At 41.4% G+C, this 24,209-nt stretch overlaps 1 protein-coding gene across 1 annotated transcript in view; it reads right to left on the bottom strand.

Moving 5' to 3' along the window:
• Positions 1–2,277: 2,277 nt before the first annotated feature.
• Eip63E (cyclin dependent kinase Eip63E) overlaps positions 2,278–24,209 on the bottom strand; it is a 503,378-nt gene continuing 481,446 nt past the window's right edge. Inside the window, exons 8-11 of the mRNA XM_065218552.1 lie at positions 19,280–19,541; positions 18,995–19,207; positions 18,751–18,930; positions 2,278–4,871 (exon numbers count right to left, since the gene is read on the bottom strand). Of these exons, the coding sequence (XP_065074624.1) occupies positions 4,798–4,871; positions 18,751–18,930; positions 18,995–19,207; positions 19,280–19,541 (729 nt within the window). The 3' untranslated portion in view covers positions 2,278–4,797. The remainder of the gene's footprint in view (positions 4,872–18,750; positions 18,931–18,994; positions 19,208–19,279; positions 19,542–24,209) is intronic.

Below are 24,209 nucleotides of genomic sequence, written 5' to 3'. Positions count from 1 at the left end.
AGGATCCACTAAAAACCCAGTTAATGTTTCAGGTAAAGCAGGTAGGGGAAATGGCTCTAGTGTTGGCCTATGGATCTAAGATTGGGCCTGCAATTTATCAATTTTATCTAGATGAATGCGTCATTGGGCCGGTACTTATGGATATTTTTGGTCGCTATTGAAAATTTAGTTAGTCAAAATTGCTGAATTTATGTATGGGCCCAAATTAGGGGCATTTAGGCCGACATTACATCCATTTCCCTTATACATAAAATAAACTGTAATCATTGTCACAGATAGATACCGTTTATATAGACCTGAAAGCAACCGATAGTGATATTCTTCTACGGAAAATGTCTCGCCAGGAAATATTCTTTTTCCTCTATTCGGAACATAACATAATTTGATCTATTGTAGTATCCCGTGTCCTTAGTTTAATGCATGTCGTATAACTCCATCACTATTGAGAAATTATGAAGTGTTCGGTTTTGATACAGTTGTAATTCTTGCCTTCATTGCAAGGACTTGATTCTAAGTGAAATGTCCCGCTATTTATACCTTTCTAAGATTTAAAAACACCCCAAAGGCGAACCCCTTCGTCATTCAAAATTAAATTCTATAGCAACAAAATGAAGCAATGACACCGATAATGACCATGCATCAGAACCCTAGCCATAACAACTTAAAAGTAGCGAACAACGAATAGAAGATGAAGACTAACTAACTCATTTTTTCCGTGTTTCAAGATCATCCTCGGTGGACAAAGCTGAGTCTTGTCACTATTCATAAGGCATACAAAGTAACAAGGACTAAGATGTGTTCCTTTGATTACTGAAAAATCCTGTTCCCCTAGTTTTAAGTAGTCAGGACTTGGAATCGGTGGTAGATCTTACATCCCGTAACGTACCACGAAAAGGTGATCTACCCTCGTTACGGGGCCTCGTCTGGGGGTTTCTAATGGTTTGGTCGCTCGACTGAAATCATAGGCCTCTATTATGCAAGTCGAGTCGAGCGCCACTTTTGTTCACTAGTGCAGTTATTTAGGTATTACAGAAGTAACATCAAATTGGACCTGTGACCAGAAGTGACGCTCGACTTAACTTACATAATAGGGCCTACTATTTGGGATATTCAGAGGAAAAATAGCAATAGAATGCTCCGAAAAAAAGCTCCACTAAATGTTCTGAATGCCATTTTCTATGAACATAATGATGGTAAAAACAATGATAAGATAAAAACTAAGTAGTTGAATATAACATAAATTCGAATAAAAATGGACGTTTTCCTAATTGTACACTCAGGAGTTACAGTGAAAAACTGTCACCATGCATCACATCGCGTTCTTAACCTCTCCATTCACGGTTCAATCACTTCACACTTTGCTTCACCAACGCCTCCGCAAAGTCCGTCGGCCTGAGATAACTTCTACTCTGTTTTGCAACTCTAGCTAAAAGTTTGAATAATAGTTTTCGGCTACCATTTTGTTTTCTTCTTTCTTCTCCAATTATTTTCTTCTAAATTTTGATTTCAGTTAATTGTGGTTTTTGTTACTTTGTTACTAGTTCTCCTTGTTGTTGTTGCTTGGTTCTCTACAATCTAGCATTAATGCGGTAATGTCTTTCTTTTTTTAAAGATTTATTTGTTTATGAACGTCAACAAAACTTGAGCAATGAAAGTAAACGTAACTCATCACTTGACTGGTCTATAGTAGGTATATGGACTACACTACAGGAACGCGTGGAAAGAAGAGGAAACCTATGCTATGCTATTTTCTAGCTTTATTCCAGGCGAAATTCGTTTACTAATGTATTGCCTAATTGATTGAGAAGTTTAACATTTCTAGACGTTTGACGGGAATGTGAATATGTTCTAAAAAGCTAACTTCGAGAGTAAGAATTTGAGTAGTTCTCTGTCTTGGTTTCTACTGATGGATTAAAGTCACAACTACACAATACCTACCGTATTGATGGGAAAACTCAATCAACAGTTGGTTAAGAATTGGTTTTCGTTCTGATACTCATCTAAATTCGAGGAATTTGTGTTCTTTAATAGGAGTTTCAATTAATTTCACTCAAAAAGCTTCCAATTTAACTTCGGTAAAAAATATACACAGTAAAACGTCAATCGTATATTCAGTCCCTGAGGGGTTTGTTTGGTTGCTGTGTCATCACTCTAACGTGCCTCTCGTTCGTTTTTAAGCGCAAAAATATGTATGATTCTGTTTTGTAATAAAAATGTTCAACAAAAAGCTTTCGGAAAGTTAGAAACAAAAAGAAAAGAAACTGAGAAAACAAAATGTTTACAAATGAAGATTTCTTTTTTTTATTGAGTTTTTCAATAAATTTCTTTCTAATTCTTTTGTTGTTTGTCCTCTAAAAATCATTTAATAATGTAAAAAATAACTTCATTCTACTGTATCTACCAATCGCTCTTTCTCTAGCGCATCCACACTTATCGCCATTTGTTTTCCGATTCTAGCAGTGATTCATAACCGATAGGGACATGCTATTGTGACAATTTAGTGAGACGAATACATTGTCTCGTCTGTCTAAAGAAATGATTTTTTTTGGGACATTTTTTTTTTAATAAATTCAATTCAAGATTGGTCTTGAAATAAGGCTTGGAATGCTGCAGGAAATTATGCAAGACTACGCAATTAGTAAATTAATTTAGAACTTATAGTATCGAACGAGGTATCGAACACATTTGAATTATTTACATCGAAGACAACATATCAAGAAGATTGGCAACTCTTCTGTTTTCTCACACAGCTTATACAGCTGCAATGAGACAGGCACAATCTAAAAGCGATTTTTTTATTCAGTTCCAACCTGGATCGGGTATCAAGATTGGATCTGCTTGTTTTCTGACAAACGTCAGTTTGATGGTTTGTTTTGCAAACCTACCTCAGATCGAGGTTCACACTGACAAAAAGTTCGATTTTGCACTGGGATGGTACGCCGATAATAAAAAAAGCTAGAAGATAAAACCCAACAACGACCATTTTTCTGTCGAACGTGAACCAGCTCCTGATTGATGGATTTCTATTTTCTTGACAGTAGGCCGTGTCGTTTTCGTGAGAGAAGAAGAACAGATTACAAAGAAGCCAGTTGATGTATCTTTATCTTAGCTGTACTTGGCTCTTGGATTCTGGCAGAGTTGCCAGTTTTCTTGATGTGTTGGCATTCTAGAGGGTTTCAACATTGCATACTTTAAATAGTTAGTATTGCGAACGAAATACTTCACAAAACTCGGTTGAAACTCCAAAAATCTAGGTGGCAGGTAAGCTCACTTTCTAGCTTTACAACAGTGAACAGGTTCTCATCCCAATGGAAGACTACTTGTCTGTTGGTGGAGGCATACTTGTTTCATATGTATATGAAAGTTCATAGAACAGTTATGCGTCCACTGGCAGTAAAAGAAGTGCCTGCATTGGTACCTCAGTGTCACACACTTCTAACGAGCCCCATCGGTCAAGGATCACCGCTTTCCCGGTTGCAACCTGCGATTTTCTATAATGTGTTTCCTAAACGCATTTCTTTCATTTCTACTACCAGCTGTTCAACAGCTTATTCGAGCGTGCCTGAACATGACAAACACAATTTGACACCTAGGTATATAGTTTCGTTCGACTCACGAGCACGAATGATGAAATGAAACAACTAATGGAGACATTACTCTCAAAATGAATGCTTTTGTTTAGTTTTTCCTCTTTTAATGAAATCACGTTTCAATCCTGCTTCCTAGCTTTAAACAATGTCTCCTCAGTTCCGGGTGAGATCTCATCAACAGGAACTGATGAACGATACCTGCTTGTTTGCCGTATATATATGTGGTGTGCACAATTCACAGTGAAATTTTATTGGCTTAATACATTCTCCTCTACTCCAACCTAGTTCAAAGATGTAATTTAAAAATAAACTAAAACTAAACCATTTGGGAACGTTGGATGTGGAGAATTAATAAAAAAATGATAATCCAACATATTAATACATTTGCTTTGCGTTAATAAGGTTAATGTAAAAAAAAACTATATGCACTATTGCTTTTAAAAACGAATAGAATGAAAGTCGACCTAGATTTGCGCCACTACTGATGATGATTTTGATGTTTTGCTTTCTTTGTTTTGTTTGATGACGATCGATTTATAGTTAAAATTGCAATCGAAATGCGTGTGAGTGGACATGATTTTGTTTTCTTTTCATCTCATATCTACTGGTTGGTTTCCTGCTACTCAACAACTCTACTACATAGATACTCAGTAGGTGTAGGTTGCCTCTTTAGTTAGGTGGTTAATTACTGATTAGCTAGTTAACTTGATATAGCATTCTGCACGGACAGCAGCACATGTGGATGTCCCTAAGGGGTAGCATGGCAGAATTACTCCACTCGTTGCGCCGTACGCTGGTCCTCGTTTTGCCTAGTTCAGAGTGTTCCTTCATCGGAAAATTGTTACTTCAAAGTGAGTTTTCCTCCCTCTTTCGTTTGTCGTGTTTTTGCCACAGAGTTTCCCACAGCTGTCTCTCTTAGCAATACTCAGTATTTATTTAATTCATTTCAGTATGTTTCAACTTTCTATAACAATTGCGTTACGCATTTGCTAGTTGCAGCAAGTTGAATCCATCGCGGATAGTGTTTTGCTTCATCGCGGCGTTTCCTCTCTAGTAAATTCACATTTCACACATTTCTTCTTTCTTACACTTTTGTTTTTATGTTTCATGATCACAGAACGCAGAACAGGGGTGGCACATTGTGCACGTGCATTCACTACTAACAATAATAACGTATTGCATCTAGGGTTTTACTTTGTCTTAACTCTCATTTATGGTGTTGATGGTGGCGGTTCGGCTCCGGATGCAGGTACACACCTTCCACCGTGAAGATGGACGTTTCTGGAATGGAAAGGAATCGCACCAGTCAGTCATTACGAATATCAGTTTCAATCATTCAGGCTTCGGATTTCGGTTGAAATCCTATCTAAGATTCATATGGAATTTAGAACATTACATCTCAATACAGCACTCCGACCGACGTTCGTGAAACTACTCAAATTACGTCTTTGGGAAGAGTCAACTAGGGGAAATGGCTCTAATGTTGGTCTATGGATCTAAGATTTGGTCCATCGCTAAAAATCTGCTTTTTATCAATTTTATCGATTACGGTTAACGACTTGTAGTCAATTTTATTTGTTTATACGAAAGTGAGAAGATATTGAGAGGTAAGCACATATCATCGGTAAGAGACGAGTGTGTGAGAAAATTTGTGAAAAATCTAAGGGCAATCCCACCGGTGCCCTTAGATTTTTTCGCAAATTTTCTCACACACACGTCTCTTACCGATGATATGTGCTTACCTCTCAATATCTTCTAACTTTCGTATATCAATTTTATCTAGATGAACTCGTCATTGGGACGGTACTAATGGATATTTTAGTCGATTGCTGAATTTATGTTTCGGCCCAAATTAGGGGCATTTAGGCCAACATTACACCCATTTCCCTTATGTTTTCGAATCCCGGATCGTACGTACGTCATATTCTACCGAGAATATTTGCTTTTTGCTCACATCGTTTTTGTCAGAGTTCTATCAATAGTGATTTTCTACAAAAACAAACGACGTGTTGCTCAGATTTATATAATCAGGAACCCCAGGATTGAGCCCACAATCGAGCCTATGATACTTCACTCAGAAAGCAAAAAAGGTTGCAACTAGGTCACCGAGTTCTCACATCATAAAAAAAACCACTGCGATGATCGTTCAAGCCCGGCGACATGATTCAAACGGGATATTAAATCCATCGTAAATTTTGATTACGATTGGAAGTGCAGAATGGAATACAAATAAATAACAAATAAAAAGTTAAGGGTTGTGTCCAAAGTACGATCGCATTGACGTAGGACTCCATTATTGAAATTTATGATGAAATTGAGCGGTTATTGAATAAATCCTAAAATTAAGATTAAATATTTGAAATTAGAAAATCAGTTCCTTTATTATTCCAAGCATGTTCACCCAACTTTCAGAAACATACTAATATTAGTCATGCCAAAACAACTTTAGAAATCAAAGCGCACCTGACATCACACATCTTTATGTAGTAGAACTATGATAGACAGGTGACATCGAACTGAAACTTATTTAAGTTAACTTAAATTCAGTTTATCTTTACCTGCCGTCAATTAAAAATCTATTAAGATTGTAATTGGTTGTAATTGAACAAATGATTTGATTGTTGCATTATATAGAATGGATCATACCCCATATACAGCCATTCCATAGCAAAAACGATATAGTGGTTCTCAGAATTTCGTAAAAACTGGTAATTTTGTTCGTTATCGCAAAATATTAGACCCATATTCTTTTTATTTTTTTTATTAGGGGACTATTTCCATGTTAGGGTGGTCCAAAAAATCGATTTTTTCCTCAAAAATTACTTTATAAAAAAATTCATACCTTTTGAAACACTGCGTCGATTTTAAAGATCAAAATATCAAATGAAAGGTAATAAATACTTTTAGGAAAAATATAATGATATTAAAAAAATTATTATTATTGTTATTGTTATTGTTGAGACGCCGCTTCGACACCCCTAGATAACGAGCATAGCTGCAGCATGACAGATCGCGCGCTAGAGTGGTAGTAGTAGAAAGTACAAATAGTGGAAATAGTACATAAGGAAAACAAAACAAAACAGATAGAAAAGCATAAGTTCGCCATTGCAACAAAAGTCGGTTGTTTACGGTGCAATTTGTAGCAATTAAATTCAACAGTAAAAGTGGTTTATTGAGTTCAATTTCGCAATTAGCTAACAGGTAGTGCAACAAGAATCAGTCGGTTCAAATCGTGGTTCAAAACTGTAAGTAGTGAGAAGAAGTGAGATTAATTCGTTTACTTACCTGATTGTGTTTCTCCCAGAAAACCCACCAAACAGATTACGGTTAGGGTAGCGGTACTCAAGTTCGCCAAATTGAGGGAAATTAGACAACGGAGTCTAGTGGTAAAGGAAACCACTTTGTTGTGAGTAATTTACTTAATTATTATTATGATTATTTATTGATGATAAATAAATTACAGTTTAAGTGTTGCATCAAAAAAAGTTGCTGCTTTAAAAATTTGGTTTCCCTTCGGGAACATTCTTAAAAACAAAGTGACACTCAAAGTGTCCAAGTGAGAAGTCGGACCTGCCACAAAATCACGTCCGATTCCGAATCCGTGAAGGACAAAACCGTCCTTAATCTCACGGAAACTCCGTGTGGGATTTGCGGTCCATAAATGTGCGCGGAAGAGATGATCGGCTGCGACGGGTGTTCCGAATGGTTCCATTCCCGTTGCGTGGGCATCTCGGAGGGCAAATCGATGAAGAAGTGGTACTGCCATAGTAAAGCCTGTCAGGAGAAGGCCCAGGAGTACCAAAAGCAGAAGGACGCTAAGAAGCAGGCTCGGAGCAAGAAGCAAACTGACGAGTCTGACAAATCCAGCGTCAACTCTCGATTAGGGGCGTCTAGCGTGGAGGCAAAAGTGCGGGCGCTAGAAGAACGTCAGAAGAAGCAATACGAAGAGCTGGCGGTGGAGATGCAGCTGCGAAAAAAGGAAAGGGAGATGCAGCGTGCGTTCGAAAGTAAGAAGATGGAGTTGGAGCTGCAGATGCGCGCGGAAGAAGAAAAGGAGCAAAAGGCTTGGCAAGCGGAGATGCTCAAGAAGAAGATGGAGCAGATCAAGCGGATGAAGGCGAACCAGAAATCGTTCGAGGAACAAATGGCGGGTCTCGATCAGGAGTTAGCAGGGCTTTCGGCCGTCAAAAAGCCCGTAGTAAATAAAGTAGTCCGAAACAAGATACGAGCGGAACCTAGCGGTAAATACAACAAAAACCAGTTGAAGCTGAGTAAGGAGAACGTGAAGAAGCTACTCTATGACGACGAATACACCGACGAGCAAGACGACGAAGAAACTGACGATGAGGACGATCAAGACGACGACGAATCCGATGATACAAGCCTATCCGAAGCATCCCTGGAAGAGGAAATCGTGAAGCCGAAAAAGGTTAAGAGGATCGGACCGACAAAAGCCCAGCTGGCCGCGAGAAAGGGATTAACGTACAAACTTCCCAAATTCTCGGGCAATCCAGCGCAATGGTTATTGTTTCACGCGGCCTACAAAGCATCCAACGATGCATGTTGTTACATGAACCACGAGAACCTGATGCGATTGCAGGAAGCCCTTGAAGGTGACGCCCTCGAGCTGGTATCTGGTCAGCTGCTTCTTCCAGAATCTATTCCGAAGGTCATCGAGAAACTTCGCAGACATTACGGCCGTCCGGAGCAACTGCTTCAAAGTCTTCTAGACAAAGTGAACCAGCGGGAACCTCCAAAAGCGGATAACCTGCGGAGCTTTGTCCCATTTGGAAACACTGTGGAGCCGCAGAGTTGCTCTGGAGGCCGCGGGACTTCGAGATCATCTCATCAACCCGCTTCTGATAAAATCTCTGGTTGCCAAACTACCCGATCGGGAAAAGCGTGAATAGGTTCACTACTGGAGAGGCAAGAAGGAACCAACGCTACGAACGCTAACGGATTTCCTGATGGACATCGTGTCGGACGCTTGCGAGGCCAATGTCGATATCGATTTCAAGCCATCATACCAGTCGAAAAGTGTGCCATCGTCCTGGAAGAAGACGCCGAAGGAGAAAGGTGCGCTGTACTGCCACAACGAAGCCAATAGTCCAGGTCCCAGTTCGAACGACCGGAAAAGATTGAAGCCATGCAATCAATGTAACAGCACGGAACACCGTCTTCGGCACTGCGCGGATTTCAGGAAGCTCGGTATGCGGACCGGATGAAGGTAGGAACTCGCGACAAACTATGCAACGTTTGCCTCAATGATCATGGAGGGCATTGCAAGTTTAAAATCCGCTGTAACGTCGGCGATTGCAGGGAGTTCCACGATCCGCTGATGCATCCAGTGAGAAACGCTGTTGGAATGAGCGCACATATTCGTTCCAACTGCACGGTCATGTTCCGTATGGTTCCGGTACAGCTCCACTGTGGTGGAAAATCGATCACGGTGCTAGCGTTTCTAGACGAGGGTGCCTCCGTCACGTTGGTAGAGAAGAAACTAGCTGATCGGCTGGGCGTCGTCGGAGTACAGGAGCGATCGACGATCAAGTGGACGGCCGATATCACGCGCGAAGAGAAGGAGTCCCGGCGGATGAATCTGTGGGCGTCGGGTGTTAGTGCCGATGCGGGTAACAAGCTGCTGCTGCATAGTGTCCGTACGGTTGGAAAACTGATGATGCCACGCCAGAGGCTGGATTTCAAAGAGCTTGCCACACAATATCACCACATGCGAGGATTGTCAATCGAGTCGTACGACGGGCAACCGGAACTACTCATCGGACTGAACAATATACACTCGTTTGCTCCAATAGAGGCGAAGGTTGGTGCACCGGCAGATCCGATCGCGGTTCGGTGTAAACTTGGATGGACGGTATACGGTCCAAGGCACTCCACCACGGTTGCAGCGGGAAATTACTTAGGATACCACCAAGGAATCACCAACGAGGACCTACACGAACTGCTTAAAAGCCATTACGCTCTGGAGGAATCGGTGGTGGTTGTACAACAAGAGTCTACGGAGGATAAACGAGCACGGGAAATTCTCGAGCGGATGACCAAACGGATCGGCGATCGCTTTGAAACCGGTCTACTGTGGAAAACAGATGATCCACGGTTCCCGGAAAGTTTCCATATGGCCGTCAGAAGAATGAAGCAGCTTGAGAGGCGTCTAGAGAGGAATCCGGAGTTACACAAAAACGTCTGCAAGCAGATCGACGAATATCAGGAGAAAGGCTATGCACACCTGGCTACCAAGGATGAATTAGCTGGAACTTCTCCCAACGAGGTCTGGTATCTCCCACTCAGCGTAGTGCAAAACCCCAAAAAACCAGGTAAGATACGTCTTGTGTGGGATGCGGCAGCGACGGTGCAAGGGGTTTCTCTGAACTCACAGTTGCTGAAAGGGCCCGACATGCTGGTTCCGCTGATCAAGGTTCTCTTCGGTTTTCGCGAATGGCGAATTGCGTTCGGTGGAGATTTGAAGGAGATGTTTCACCAAATGAAGATTCGCGCCGAAGACAAGCAAAAGCAGCGGTTCGTCTTTAGGAAATCTCCGGACGATTCGCCAAACATCTACGTCATGGACGTGGCGACATTCGGATCGACAAGCTCTCTGCTCGGCTCAGTTTGTCAAGAACCGCAACGCTGAAGAATTCGCCGCTCAGTATCCCGAAGCAGCTGCTGCCATCATACATCGCCACTACGTCGATGATTACTTCGACAGCGTCAACTCGGTGGAAAAGGCTGTGAAGTTGGCGCAGGAGGTGCGCTTGGTCCACCAGAAAGCAGGCTTCGAAATCCGGAACTGGGTTTCCAATGCTCCAGAAGTTCTCCAGGCTCTGGGAGAGCCAAAGCCGCCCGTTCCAGTACACTTCGGGCGCGACAAGGAGACATCTAAGGAAAGAGTTCTGGGAGTCATCTGGTATCCAGACATGGATGAGTTCGCATTCTCGACGATGCATCGTGATGAGTTGAAGCCGTACCTGTACGAAGGAAAACGACCAACGAAAAGGCTTGTCGCTAGCTGTGTGATGGGATTCTTCGACCCGCTCGGGTTGCTGTCGCCGTTCACCATACACAGCAAAATCATTATTCAGCATCTGTGGCGTTCGAACTGCGATTGGGACCAAGAAATCAATGCCATTTCCTGGGAGTTGTGGAAGCGTTGGACAAATCTTCTGCCAGAGGTTGAAGCTATCCGGATTCCACGTTGCTATATCGGTAGTGCCAAGGGGTTGTTCATAAACTACGTAGACAGTTTTTTGGGATTCTTGAAATTTGTATGGGCCGCGGATAATTGCCAACCCCCCCCCCCCCCTAAACTGTCTACGTAGTTTATGGACAACCCCCAACGCTGCCGAAGTCGACTCGATGGAAGTACACATCTTGACCGACGCCAGCGAACATGGATACGGCTGCGTAGCATACTTGAGAGCGGTCATCGAAGGAAAAGTTCACTGCAGTCTGATGATGTCCCGGGCGAAGGTGGCGCCGATAAAACGTCAATCGATTCCACGCCTGGAGTTGATGGGTGCTGTTCTGGGTGCTCGGATGAGTCAAACGATCCTGGGCACGCACTCTTATCAGATCAGTCGCACCGTTTTCTGGACTGTGTGCACTGTGTGCAGTTGGCTCAATTCCGATCAACACCGATATAAGCAATTCGTTGCATTCCGGGTCGGTGAGATTCAAGAGCTGACGAAGGTAGCAGATTGGAGATGGATTCCGACCAAGCTGAACATCGCAGACGTGCTGACGAAGTGGGGACAAGGTCCGCCGTTGCAAAGTGAAGGAGAATGGTTTAACGGGCCAGCGTTCCTGTATCGGCCGCAAGAGCAATGGCAAGAGAAGGGCTCGGATGGACGAGTTCGACAGGCGGACGTGAGGACCGCTGATAAAGGGCGAACACGAAATTATTGCGACACCGAAAATGTCATGCCAATTTTCTTATAATGTTTAGTATCAAACCAAAATTTTAGGGTAGTTTTATACATATATTTACTTCAAAAATCAAAAGAAAAGTTAATCGATGGAGCCTTGAGTGTAAAATTGAACGCATTTTCGCTTGATGCCCTCCATCAAAGTCTTTACAGTGTCATCCGGTACCAGTTTCTCAATTTTTTTTTCCATTTTCTTAACATGTCCTTCTCGTCTTTGACTGTCTTCTTGCTTTTCCTAAGTTCCCGCTTCATTATTGCCCAGTACTGCTCCACCGGGCGCAGCTCCGGACAGTTTGGCGGATTCATGTCCTTTGGAACAAAATGGACAGAATTGGCCTCATACCACTCCAGGACACTTTTAGAATAGTGGCATGATGCCAAATCTGGCCAAAATAGCGGAGCTTCGTCGTGCTGCTGCAAGAACGGCAAAAGGCGCTTCTCGAGGCACTCAGATTTGTAGATCTCGCCATTTACTGTGCCCTTTGTCACGAAAGGCTCACTCCTCAGTTCGCAAGAGCAGATGGCCTGCCAAATGAGATATTTGGAGGCGAACTTCGACATTTTCTTCTTCTTAAATTTGTCGTCCACATCGAACTTGCTCTTGCCGGTGAAAAACTCCAACCCCGGAATTTGCTTAAAATCGGCTTTTTTATACGTTTCGTCGTCCATCACACAGCAGCCATATTTTGTCAGCATCTTCTCGTAGAGCTTCCGTGCCCGAGTTTTAGCCGTCGATTGTTGCCGCTCATCGCGGTTTGGAAAGTTCTGTACCTTGTATGTATGTAGTCCAGCTCTCTTCTTTGCATTCTGGACGTAGCTCTGCGACATGCCGATCTTTTTAGCCAAATCACGGCTTGAGACGTTGGGATTTGCTTTAATCATCCGCTTCACCTTTCCCTCCGTCTTTTTGTTCTCCGGTCCCGGTTTTCTTCCAGCTCCTTTGCCGTGGTCCAACATCAACCGCTCCTGGAACCGCTTCAGCACTCTGGAGACGGTTGAATGGTGAATGTTCAACATTTTTCCCAACTGCCGGTGCGACAGGTCAGGAAATTCCAGGTGTTTGGAAAGAATTTGTTCTCTCAACTCGCGTTGGTTCACCTCCATTTTCGTTGAATCGAAAAACACGACTTCGAGTTTGACAGCATGTACACAATACACATCAATGAGAAAGTGTGCAAAATTTGGTTGATTTTTACCCAATGGTAAAAAAGTTATGCCCTGTTGAATGTGTCGCAATAATTTCGTGTTCGCCTTTTACAAAGGTGCAGAGACGAAGCGTGGTGAACCTAGCGGCGCTGGAAGTAAGGTAAATCATAGAATGCCGGATGTTAACGAGTATAGCTGCAGCATGACAGATCGCGCGCTGGAGTGGTAGTAGTAGAAAGTACAAAACAATACAGATGATAGTGGAGATAGTACATAAGGAAAACAAAACAAAACAGATAGAAAAGGATAAGTTTGCCATTGCCACAAAAGTCGGTTGTTTACGGTGCAATTTGTAGCAATTAAATTCAACAGTAAAAGTGGTTTATTGAGTTCAATTTCGCAATTTAACAGGTATTCAGCAAAGTTGCTTAAAATAACATTTGCTACAACTTTATTAAATACGTTAAGTCTCTATCTGAATCAGATAAAAAATATTTTTTTGATCTCACTTTTAGGTAGATTAATCACCAAACCATCTACATCAAAAGAAACGGATTAACATTTGCAAAAATGTTTGAGAAGCTATTAAAAAAGCGCACGAAAACGGCAAAAAGCAACACTGTGCATGCGACGTGATACAAAATGACGAATCGATCTGAGACGTCCTTCTCCGATTTGCATAAAACTGTGCATAATTGATTGTTATGATCAAAAATTCACACTTGACCTAAATTCGGCCATTTTGAATCTTGCAAAAAAGTTCAAAAAGGCGTTATCGATTTTTTTCAACAATTCACAACTTTGATAAATGCGTTCCATTCATCAGCGGCGGTGGCGTGGACACCATTTTTGCATCGGCGGCGAAAAATTGTCAGAGAAACATGGTTTGAGTTATTGACCAGTTATAGTTCTTCAGAATAATACCTGCTCATTGTCTTTACAAAATATTCAAAGCACTTTACGCTGGTCTTTGAAAAATTTAACGTTTTTGGAATAATTTCTGACTATCATGCTATTTTGCAAAAATATCTCAGATACATTATTTGATCTATTGAACAATTGGAGATCATCAGAATAATACCTTATAAACCTAAAGTCTTGAGAAATGACCCAGAAAAAAATGTGGAGAACTATGATCCACTGAAGATTTTGGAATATTTCCTAATCATCCTTCTACATTGAGAGAATATCTAAGAACCTTTGCATTGATTTATTGAATAATTGGGGATCTCCAGAACACTATGGATACTCGCTTTGCTAGATTTTATTATGTTGTAGAATATCACCTTGTTTTTTTACAGAATGTTTACATAAATTGGTACTAGACCAGTACGGCATACCAGGTCCTTGAAATCGGAACAGCCGGTTTCAGTTGTTGAAAACGGATTTCATCGAACGTCATTCCTAATCTTGTTTGGCAACTCACTAGGTAAGCCGCCTTCAATCTGATCGATCCCTCTTGTTCGTTGCGCACATCTTCGTCTTGTTCCAGTCGGATCACTACCAAGAACCATTTTTCGACATTGTTACGATGTGCCCAGCCCACCGTAGTCACAAGATCTTTGCATTCGATCTAAATTTCTTAACTTACAAACCTGCTGATTCTTTTCTACAGTGATTCAACAATTAACGAGCTAAATCCAATCTTTTAAAAACTGGTTTAAAATTTTAAGAAGTGAGACCAAATCAGGAACGATTCAGGAAATTCCTAACTAAGGTGGCACTTTTCAAAGCAGATTCAAAACTGAGGCTGAACTTTTTTGAAGTGAGTTCAAACTTTCGAATAAGTCATCATCATTTTTCTAACTGAGTCTAAACTTTTCTGCTATGTTATTCAATCCTTTTTAAAGTTGTCAAAGCTTTCCTGAAGTGATTCAACATATGCCGAATCCAAGCTTTAAAGAATTGGTTTCGTATTTTCTGAAAAGAGGCAACATTAGTTGATTTAATCCCTTTCCTAAATGAATCCAAGGTTTCCTGCATTGATTCAACTTCCTCCGAACTGAATCCAAACTGAACGTGTTTGACATTTGCCCAAGATTTTTGTTAGCTGCTTTAACATTTGGCAAGGACACAATCTTGTTTAGGTCATCTAGCTTTCCTAAAAGTGTAGAAAGTTTTCCGAAGTTTTTTTTTTTTTTTTTTTTTTATTATAGTCACTTTAACGCTCTTGGGTCACTCGTGACTTGTCCGGGGGTGAGATTTGAACTCGTGACTTTGGCGTGAGAGGTATGGATGCTAACCACTACGCCGGGGTCGCCCCCGTTTTCCGAAGTGAACCGACACTTTTTTGAGGTTAAATTTTCCAAACGGAGTCCAACCTTTTCTGAAGTGGTTCAATACCTTCCTTAGGGAGTCCAAACTTTTCTGTTGAGTGATTGAATTATATTTAATGGTAGTCTGAGCTTTCCTGAAGTGATTTAACTAACTTTTAACGTAGATTCCGCTTCCTTAGACCCCCCCCCCCCTCGTTCTTGTGAGATTCACAAGTTTTGAAAATTAGGCTGGGATTTTCAAGAATGGACCTTTGTGTGTTCATACCTGATGGTAGATTTTTTTAAGCTAGCACAATTGTTAAAAAAAACTGGGTTTACATTCACAAAAGTACGTATTTTTTATAGAAATTTGGGTTTCTTGATCAGCCAGGTTGGAGTTTGGCTCCATCCTTTGAAAAACAGGCTTGGATGTTATAGAATAGATCTTTGTGAGTTCATACGTGATGGTAGATTTTTTTTCATGACAAGCTGGATTTCGGTTCAATCGTTTGAAATTTGTGCTTGGATTTTATAGAATGGAACTTGCTGAATACCGGAAGGACGAACCTGGTTAATATTCACAAAGAAGGTATTTTCATAGAAAATTGATTGTTCTGTTTTGCTGAACTGAATTTTGGCTCCTATCTTTGAAAAATAGGCTTGTATTTTATAGAATAGAAGTTGCTGAATCCATACGTGAGGGTTGAATTTCTTAAATTTTTGAGAATACCGAGTTTAAATTCACAAAAGTACGTATTTTAATAAAAACTTTGATTTTCTGTTCCGTCAAGTTGAATTTCGGCTCCGATCTTTGAAAATAGACTTGGATTCTATAGAATGGACCTTGCTTATCCGTGATGGTACATTTTTTAAAGCATGCACAATTTTTTAGAAAACTGTGTTTGAATTCTCAAAAGTACGTATTTTTATAGAAGTTTGGCCAGCCAAGTTGAATTTTGCTCCTTCCCTTGAAAAAAAAGGCGTGGATTTTACAGAATTGCTGAATCCATACGTATTTTCAGAGAAAATTTGGTTTTTTGGTTCTGCTAAATTGCATTTCGCCTCATATATTTGAAAAATAGGCTTGTATTTTATAGAATGGACCTTACTGAATCCATAGCGTGAAGATTAAACCATAGAGGTAACTCTAAGACTAGTAGGTCCCGAAGAAACGTGCTCAACTTTTTGACTCAGCTCTGGTACTATCTTCGGTCCCAAGCTAATCGATTCACCCCTCGAAACATAGGAAAATTCAGTAATCCCTCATTTTATCTGTCAAACTTTCATAGTGAATCAAAACAAACATTGTGTAGTACTAGAATTTTGACTAGAATGGGGTACGTTAATCGTTTGCTTGGGACCAATAGGCTAGTCAAGTAGTGAGCCAATTTAAAATCGCTAGTTTCGTATTGATTGTTGGTTAAACCGGGTTTGTAATTCGAAAAGTTTTGTTTCTTCGAAATTTGGTTTTCCTTTTCTACTAAGTTGGATTTTGATACTGTCGTTTGAAAGTTATGCTTAGATTTTATAGAATTGACCTTGCTGAATTCATATGTGATGATTATTTTTTTAAGCACACACAAAGCCAGGTGTAAATTGATAAAACTACGTATTTTTGTTAAAATTTGGTTTTTATGTTCAGCCAAGATGGATTTTGGCCCCTTCATTTGAATATTACGCTTGGGTTTTGTTGAATAGACTTTCCTGATTCCATACGTCTAGCTAGATTTTCTGAAGCACGCACAATTGTTGAGAAAACTGAGTTATATTTGGATAGGGAGGAACTATCGAAAACAGAACTTTTTTATAAGAACTGTGACTTTTGTGGTATTCCGCTTGATGGTTTATCCGGAATTTATCAATATCGAAAAATCAATTGCTTTGACCCTATTTATCTACATTATAACCAATGATCTTCCTAGAAAGGATACATGCGCGAAATTTCTTGTTGATAACCCGAGTGTTACACATAATAAAGTCAACATTTGTGGCATTTGTGTCAAAAATCACGGCTGTATAAGGCTAAAGCGAAGGTTAAGAAAAAATGTTAGCATTTGAAATATAGGGTTTAGATGTAATGTAAAACGAATTTTAAATGTTTTTGACGTAGGACTACGTCTGTGATTTCTGTATGGAGGTACACTTTGTGAAAACTGAAAATGGAACATGTAACAAAATTATGAAAGATTTTGAACATTAATAACTCAGCTGCCCCTGGACCAATTTCAATAATTTCGCCAATCGATCAGAAATATTTCCACGCATCAATAGCAAAGCTTCCGACTAATGATTTTCATCAAGAAACTATTGAAAAAGTGGTAATGTCAAACATTGTCCAATGCACAAATAAAAAGTGATAATTTTATAACTGTTTTCATGAAATAAACGTTCTTCCCAAACCCAGTCGTCATTTTTCGAGTACCACTCGAGCACATCGTTCTGCTTTAACCTGAAAAATTATAAAAGAGCACTGCTGTCTAGCCTCAACTCATTTTCGCTTCGGACGGCGTAGTCTGCAAGCAGCAGAAGCAGCAATAGCAGCAGTAAGAAGATGGTGGCAGGATAGGTAGTCCACTCTTCTACCCAACAAGCAACAATGACTGGTCGTGGCAAAGGAGGAAAAGGTCGTATCTCCGGTTTGATCTACGAGGAGTGCTAAAGGTGTTCTGGAAAATGTGATCCGTGATGCTGTCACCTACTCTGAACACACCAAGCGTAAGCGGCCATGGATGTCGTCTACGCTTTGAAGCGACAGACGCACTCTATACGGTTTCGGAGGTTAAATCATCACCAACTTTGGCAACAGGGCCAACATGCTTATTGAAGTAAAGAGTTGGAATAGAATTTATCTGTGCCTGTTTTTCTATATTCAGAACCATACTACCACACAAAATGCTCTCCAGTGTTGTAATCTTGTATCCAAACTTTGAAGCAGGGGTGCAAGTGATTTTGATCGCAAACTACGCAAAAGGAGAGTGTCGCTACTTGATAGCAAACTAGTAATGATGGGAGGAGTCTGTGTTGCTTACCGTCGTGTGCATAAAGAAAGGTAATCGAAATTTAATTTTGTGATTGTTTCCCAAACACCGAAATCATATTGAAACACTATCGTGATTATGCATTGTAGCATTCTCTGTAAAGTATAATTGGTACAGTAAGTGCTTCAGTGTTTATACTCTGCGTTGGATAGACTCAGTATTCGAAGTGAAACAAGTGTTTGTTGAGAAATTCTGTAAACAAATTCAAAATGTACTACTATACTACTAAATGGCTGCTAAATATCTCCGCGATTATCGGAAGCGTGTGAGAGATCAGGAGGCAGGGAAACCTGCGGAACAGACGCGGACCATTGCTGAACGCGTTCGAATGTGTCGAGCCAACAAGAAAGCGGCCAAAGGTAGTCCTAATTTTGAGATTTATTCAATAACCGCCCATTTTCAAAAATTTGAATAATGAGTTGTTCATTTTGGAGTTAAGTTTCTATACCATTTATTTTGTTATTAATATATAAGTGAATGGAGCATCAAAAAGAATCTCGTAGTTCTACGTCAACAATGCGGTCGTGCTTTGGACACAACCATTAACATTTTTTGTTTGTTTATTTTTTATTAGCCCCCCCCCCCCTCGACTGGTGCAAGCATCGAGTGACAAAAGAAAAATTTGTGATTTGTTCCGGCCTTACTAAAGAGAGAATCATTAAATTATTGAAGGGTCTGAATAGATAGTTGAATATTATAAATGATGATTCTGTCGAAATTGACGCATTCGTTGTACCGCCATATGGAATATGTATTAATCCTAAACGAAACATTCACTTACCATCCGGCAGTTCGTATAACTTTTTTGGCAACGGTGCAAAGTACGGATGTCGCAGTGCCTCTTCAGCACTTATCCGGTTGTCCGGGTTCAGCTGTAGGAAAGCACTAGCCATCATCTCACCTTCGATAATATCGTACAGGCGGGGGAAACTTAAACCTAGCTTTCGGGCCTTGAAGAAACCTGCGGAAATTGATTAATGCGTCATTGCAGATTACGGTTTTTCCAGTAGTTCATCTCATCTTACCTAGCATATGTAGCTTATAACCTGGTAAATGCGTTACGCCCGGCCACGAATCCTCCGTAGGGGTGCCGAGGATTTTAAAGATCTTGTCCAGCTGATCGTACGTATCCCGGATACCGGGGAACGTTGGCATGCCGGTGATCATTTCCACAAATATACACCCGACACCCCACATGTCGAGCGAGGTCGAATACTCGGTGCTACCTAGCAGTACATCTGCGAAGAAATCATATGGAAAATCATTACAAATCTGTTTCGACGAGCAATATAGAGTAAGCAGCCGTTCACCTGGAGGTCGATACCACAGCGTGACAACCTCGTGCGAGTAAGTATGACTTGGAACACTCTTAGCCCGGGCTAGCCCGAAGTCGGCCAGTTTCAGTTCGCCCATTTCGCTGATGAGCAGGTTCTGCGGTTTCACGTCCCGGTGCAGAACTCGTCGCTTATGGCAATAGGAAAGCCCCCGCAGCAGCTGAAATAGGAACAACCGCACGTTCCGATGATCCAGTCCACCCGGATGCCGTTCCATGTACTGCGAGAGGTCGGTATTCTGTCAGGAAGAAAAGCAGAGAAGGGCAAATTACAATCACTAATTCAATTGCAAGCTGATACCGACCAGGCAGGAAACGTGCCGTGAAAGAACATAAATTACAACCGCTTCCCATGTGGAAACCCCGAAGAAGCTTGTTCTAATTATTAATTAAATTCAGTAAATCGTGCTTATGGCTTTGCTGGCAATAAAGTTCGGTAAACGAGCCTTCTCGATTACCGTATGCTCTAATCTCAATGAAATTGATTGCATAACATTGTTACACTAAATTTTCTCAGTCAACTTGCGTAAATCAGGATAGATAAAACATAGCTTTTTGTCGAGTTTAGAAACCATTTCTTTTTCCAACCAACACTCCCTTTTCAGCTCTCCACGTACGCCTTATGAATAAGGTATAATAACGAAGTGTGTTACTCGGTAAAGATCCCACCTCCCCAATATTTTCACAAATCTTCGTCTTCTCTGCAGCACCATAAGCATACAATCTTGCAATTGTTGTTCCATGCGACTGTTACAGCTGTTGTTGGTTAAGTCGAGTTTTGCTGTAATTTATGTGTTTTCACCACTCTCACCACGGCACCATCCCACCTCTGGAATCACCTGTTCCGAGGCTCAATTCCCTCAAACCTGTCCGTTACTGTGCAGAAAGCTCCAGAAGTAGAGCATCTCGCACTGCTACGAGTGCGAAGAACCGACAAACATCCGGTATCATCATCATGCCATTAGGCGCACTTCCCCCGTATAGATAGTCACTGTTTCTAACGCTCAAGGAGCCATGAATCATTTCACAGTAGGTACACGGCAAAGGGATGGGAAAGTGAAATTCGTAGCCTAGATTTCCTTCCCCATTTGGTATGATTCGCTTAGGTTCAGCCCCATAAAACCGATGTGCGAAAATCCAGGACACCGCAGAGCAATTGAGTTCTTGTAGCTAACACTACACAGTCACTACATACCTAGGTAACTACGTAGAGCAGAATAAGAAATTTCCCAACGACCGCACACTCACACACAACGAGAGCGAGAGGCAATAAATCAAATTGAAGTGGAAAATTGATACTACCACGATGAACCAGGTGCGTGTGGGAAACCGCTTTCCCCAATGCAAGGGAGGATTCATGCCGGAAATCCGAGGTTAGAAACTTTGTTCTTCGATTGCTTTTATGCTTACTACTTTGTTACTGTGGGCCAGCTCTGTTGTAAAATTCATGACGGGATATGCGTTTGTTTTATGTGGGCCTTTTATTCGGTTTCGATAGGGGGGAAGCTTTATTACTCAAGGGGCCATAAATAAGGGGTGGTTTGATACGTCTTTTAGCTGGTCTGTCGGATTCTAGCAAAGCTTTTGAAGAACTGGAATACGTTTACATGATTGAGTAGATCCTTGTTCAGTTCCCCATTCACTGGCAAAGGGGCAACTGTTGAAATAAAGTAGATTGACAGTAGATAAAATTGAATCTAAAGTGGAGCAATGATTAATGCCTTTATTTTCCAAGCAAGGCCAGAAAATATATTGTTTTTCGTTCACGGTTGCGCTGGGAGTGGATTATTTCCGATGTCATCCAAAGACACGAGGTGATAAATTGAACGAGCATGTTGTGAAATACTGAAAACCGATTTTAAAATTGCTCTGTCCAGAGAACATTTAATGTTATTTAATGTTTAATGGTCTCACCAAAGAGTGTAATAAATTTAAGTCTATTTCGCAAGCTACGCTTCCGCTAATATTTGAACTCTAGAAGTTTCGTGATGCCGAAAGCTTGGGCAGTACCGGTACATACCGAATTTTTAAATATGCGATTTTGGTAGGTTAGCACTTCAAATGCTCTTGGAGTTCTGGGAATTCCGACAGTTTTGAAAGATTCTTGATGTCCCATGAGTTACTAAATATTTCAGAATTCTGAGAGTGCTTGGATTTCCTGGAGCTCCTGGAGATAGAAAGTTCTAAACATTAGTACCAATAGAGTACCTGAGTTATTTAGAGTTCTAAGAGTTTCTACAGTGCTGGAAGGTCCTGGGTTTCTGAGAGTTCTTGGTTTTCTGAATGAAGTTTTGGTCGTAAAGAACCAAAATTTTCAAAAATTCAAATGTTGCTCTTCCAGGGTTGGAGCTATCAATGCTGTCAAAAATAGTGATTTTAATGACCATGTTGAAGAAATAAGTGACCAAATAAAGGGTGATACGGTCAAAATTTGGTCAAGGGAAAACGCGTGTAAATCGGTGAAAGCGTTTATTTAAAAAATCAAATTAAATTTCTTTTTCAAGTTCAATTAGTATAAAATTCAGGAAAAATATTCAGTTAGGCTTCCGCTTTTCCAAATCCAAATTGCCGGGCCTTACGCTTGACCCCTGCCATCAGATTTTGTACAGCCACCTTGTCCACCTTCTTCGCCGCAGAAAGCCAGTTTGCCTTGAACTGCTGCTCGCCCTTAGCAGTTTTTTGGTCTTCTTTAGGTTCCGCTTGACAATAGCCCAGTATTTCTTAATTGGGCGGAGCTCTGGCGTGTTGGGAGGGTTCTTGTCCTTGGGAACCACCTGCACGTTGTTGGCGGCGTACCACTCCATGGCCTTTTTACCGTAATGGCAAGATGCCAAATCCGGCCAAAACAGTATGGAACTACCGTGTTTCTTCAGGAAAGGCAGCAGACGTTTATTCAAACACTCTTTCACGTAAATTTCTTGGTTGACAGTCCCGGAAGCTATGAAAATGCTGCTTTTCAAGCCACAGGTACAGATGGCTTGCCAAACCAGATATTTCTTTGCGAACTTTGACAGTTTCATGTGCTTGAAAACATCTGCTACCTTTCCCCTTCCTTTTGCCGTATAAAACTCCTGTCCCGGAAGCTGCTTGTAGTCGGCTTTGACGTAGGTTTCGTCGTCCATTACCACGCAGTCAAACTTCGTCAGCATCGTCGTGTACAGCCTCCGGGATCGCGCTTTGGCCGTCGTATTTTGTTTATCATCGCGATTTGGAGTCACTACCTTCTTGTAAGTCGATAGTCCGGCTCGTTTTTTGGCTCGATGCACGGTTGTAAACGATACACCCAGCTTATTTGCGGCATCTCGGAGAGAGAGGTTAGGGTTTCGCTTGAAACTACCGGTAACTCTCTTTGTCGTCTCAGCGTCTTCCGGTTTTCGATTTCCCCCCGATCCAGACTTCCTGGCTGTCGACAAACGTTCCCCAAACACTTTAATTACATTTGTAACGGTTGATTTGGCAACTTTTAGCGATTTTGCCAACTTTGCGTGCGAGTAGCTCGGATTTTCGCGATGCGCGAGCAAAATTTTGATACGCTGCTCTTCTTGCTTGGACGGCATTTTGACAACTGAAGAGTGAATTCCAAAATAAAAATAGGAGCAACATTCTACACACACACACCTTCAAAATGAGGGGTGTTCAGGTTTTTTAAATGCAAAATTGAAAGAAATACGTCAAGTTGATATTGGCCAAATTTTGACCGTATCACCCTTTAGTGACGTAAAGTTGTAAAAAAGTGACTAAAACGTGACCTGAGAAAAGAAAAACTGTCGTTCTGATGATACACTATCATGGTGTTTTAGACTTATTCAATTAGTACCTCATAAACACTTATGTACGACATGAACCAAAATATATAACAATAGTGATATGACGAGCAACTCAACAGTGATGCAGAAGAAAACGAAGGTGACACGGCAACAGACCTGCAAGCACGCACAGAAGACGACAGGCTACCGGCCCCTGATCTTCAATAAGTTGAGGTTGAGATCAGTCAGCTGAAAAACAACTAAGTTGGTGTAGATCAACTACTTAGTAAGCTATTAAAATACGGTGGCTCTAGCACAGGCTAGAGTGCTACACTGGGTAATTGCCAAGATTTGGGAGGAGGAGATATTACCAGAGGAATGGATGGAAGGTGTCGTATGCCCAATCTACAAAAAGGGCGACAAGTTGGATTGCTGCAACTACCACGCGATCACACTGCTGAGCGCCGCTTACAATGTACTCTCCCAAATTCTATGCCGCGCCTGTCACCATTTGCAAGGGAGTTCGTGGGGGAAATACCAGACAGGAGTCATGGGTGCCCGCGCTACCATGGACCAAATTTTTGCGATTCGGCAGGTTCTGCAGAAATGCTGCTAATACAACGTGCCCACACATCATTTGTTCGTCGATTTCAAATCCGCATACGAGACAATAGATCGAGATCAGCTATGGCAGATTATACACGAATACGGATTTCTGGATAAACTAACGCGGTTGTTCGAGTATCGGGGACACTCTAAAGTCTTGAAGGAGGTTACGGCATGGATTTTCGTGTCTGCTATTTAACATCGCGTTAGAAGGTGTGATAAGAAGAACTGAGATAGACACGAGTGGCACGATCTTCAGGAAGTCCATCCAGCTTTGTTGGCTTCGCCGAAAACATCGACATCATGGCACGGATTTTTGAGACGATGGCAGAAACGTACATCAGACTGAAGGCTGAAACGAGGCGAATTGAACTCTCCATCAACACATCGAAGATGAAATACATGAGAGGAAGAGGTTTTAGGGAAGACAATGTTGGCCTCCCACCGCGAGTTTAGATTGACGGTGACGAAATCGAGGTGGTCGATGAGTTCGTGTATTGGGGCTCACTGGTGACCGCTGAAAATGATACCAGCAGAAAAATTCAAAGACGCATT

This window comes from Ochlerotatus camptorhynchus, unplaced genomic scaffold (assembly GCF_037179485.1).
Source record: "Ochlerotatus camptorhynchus isolate MF236.1 unplaced genomic scaffold, CSIRO-AGI_Acam_v1.1 ptg000089l, whole genome shotgun sequence".
NCBI lineage: Eukaryota > Metazoa > Arthropoda > Insecta > Diptera > Culicidae > Ochlerotatus > Ochlerotatus camptorhynchus.
This window is presented reverse-complemented; position numbering and strand designations above follow the sequence as displayed.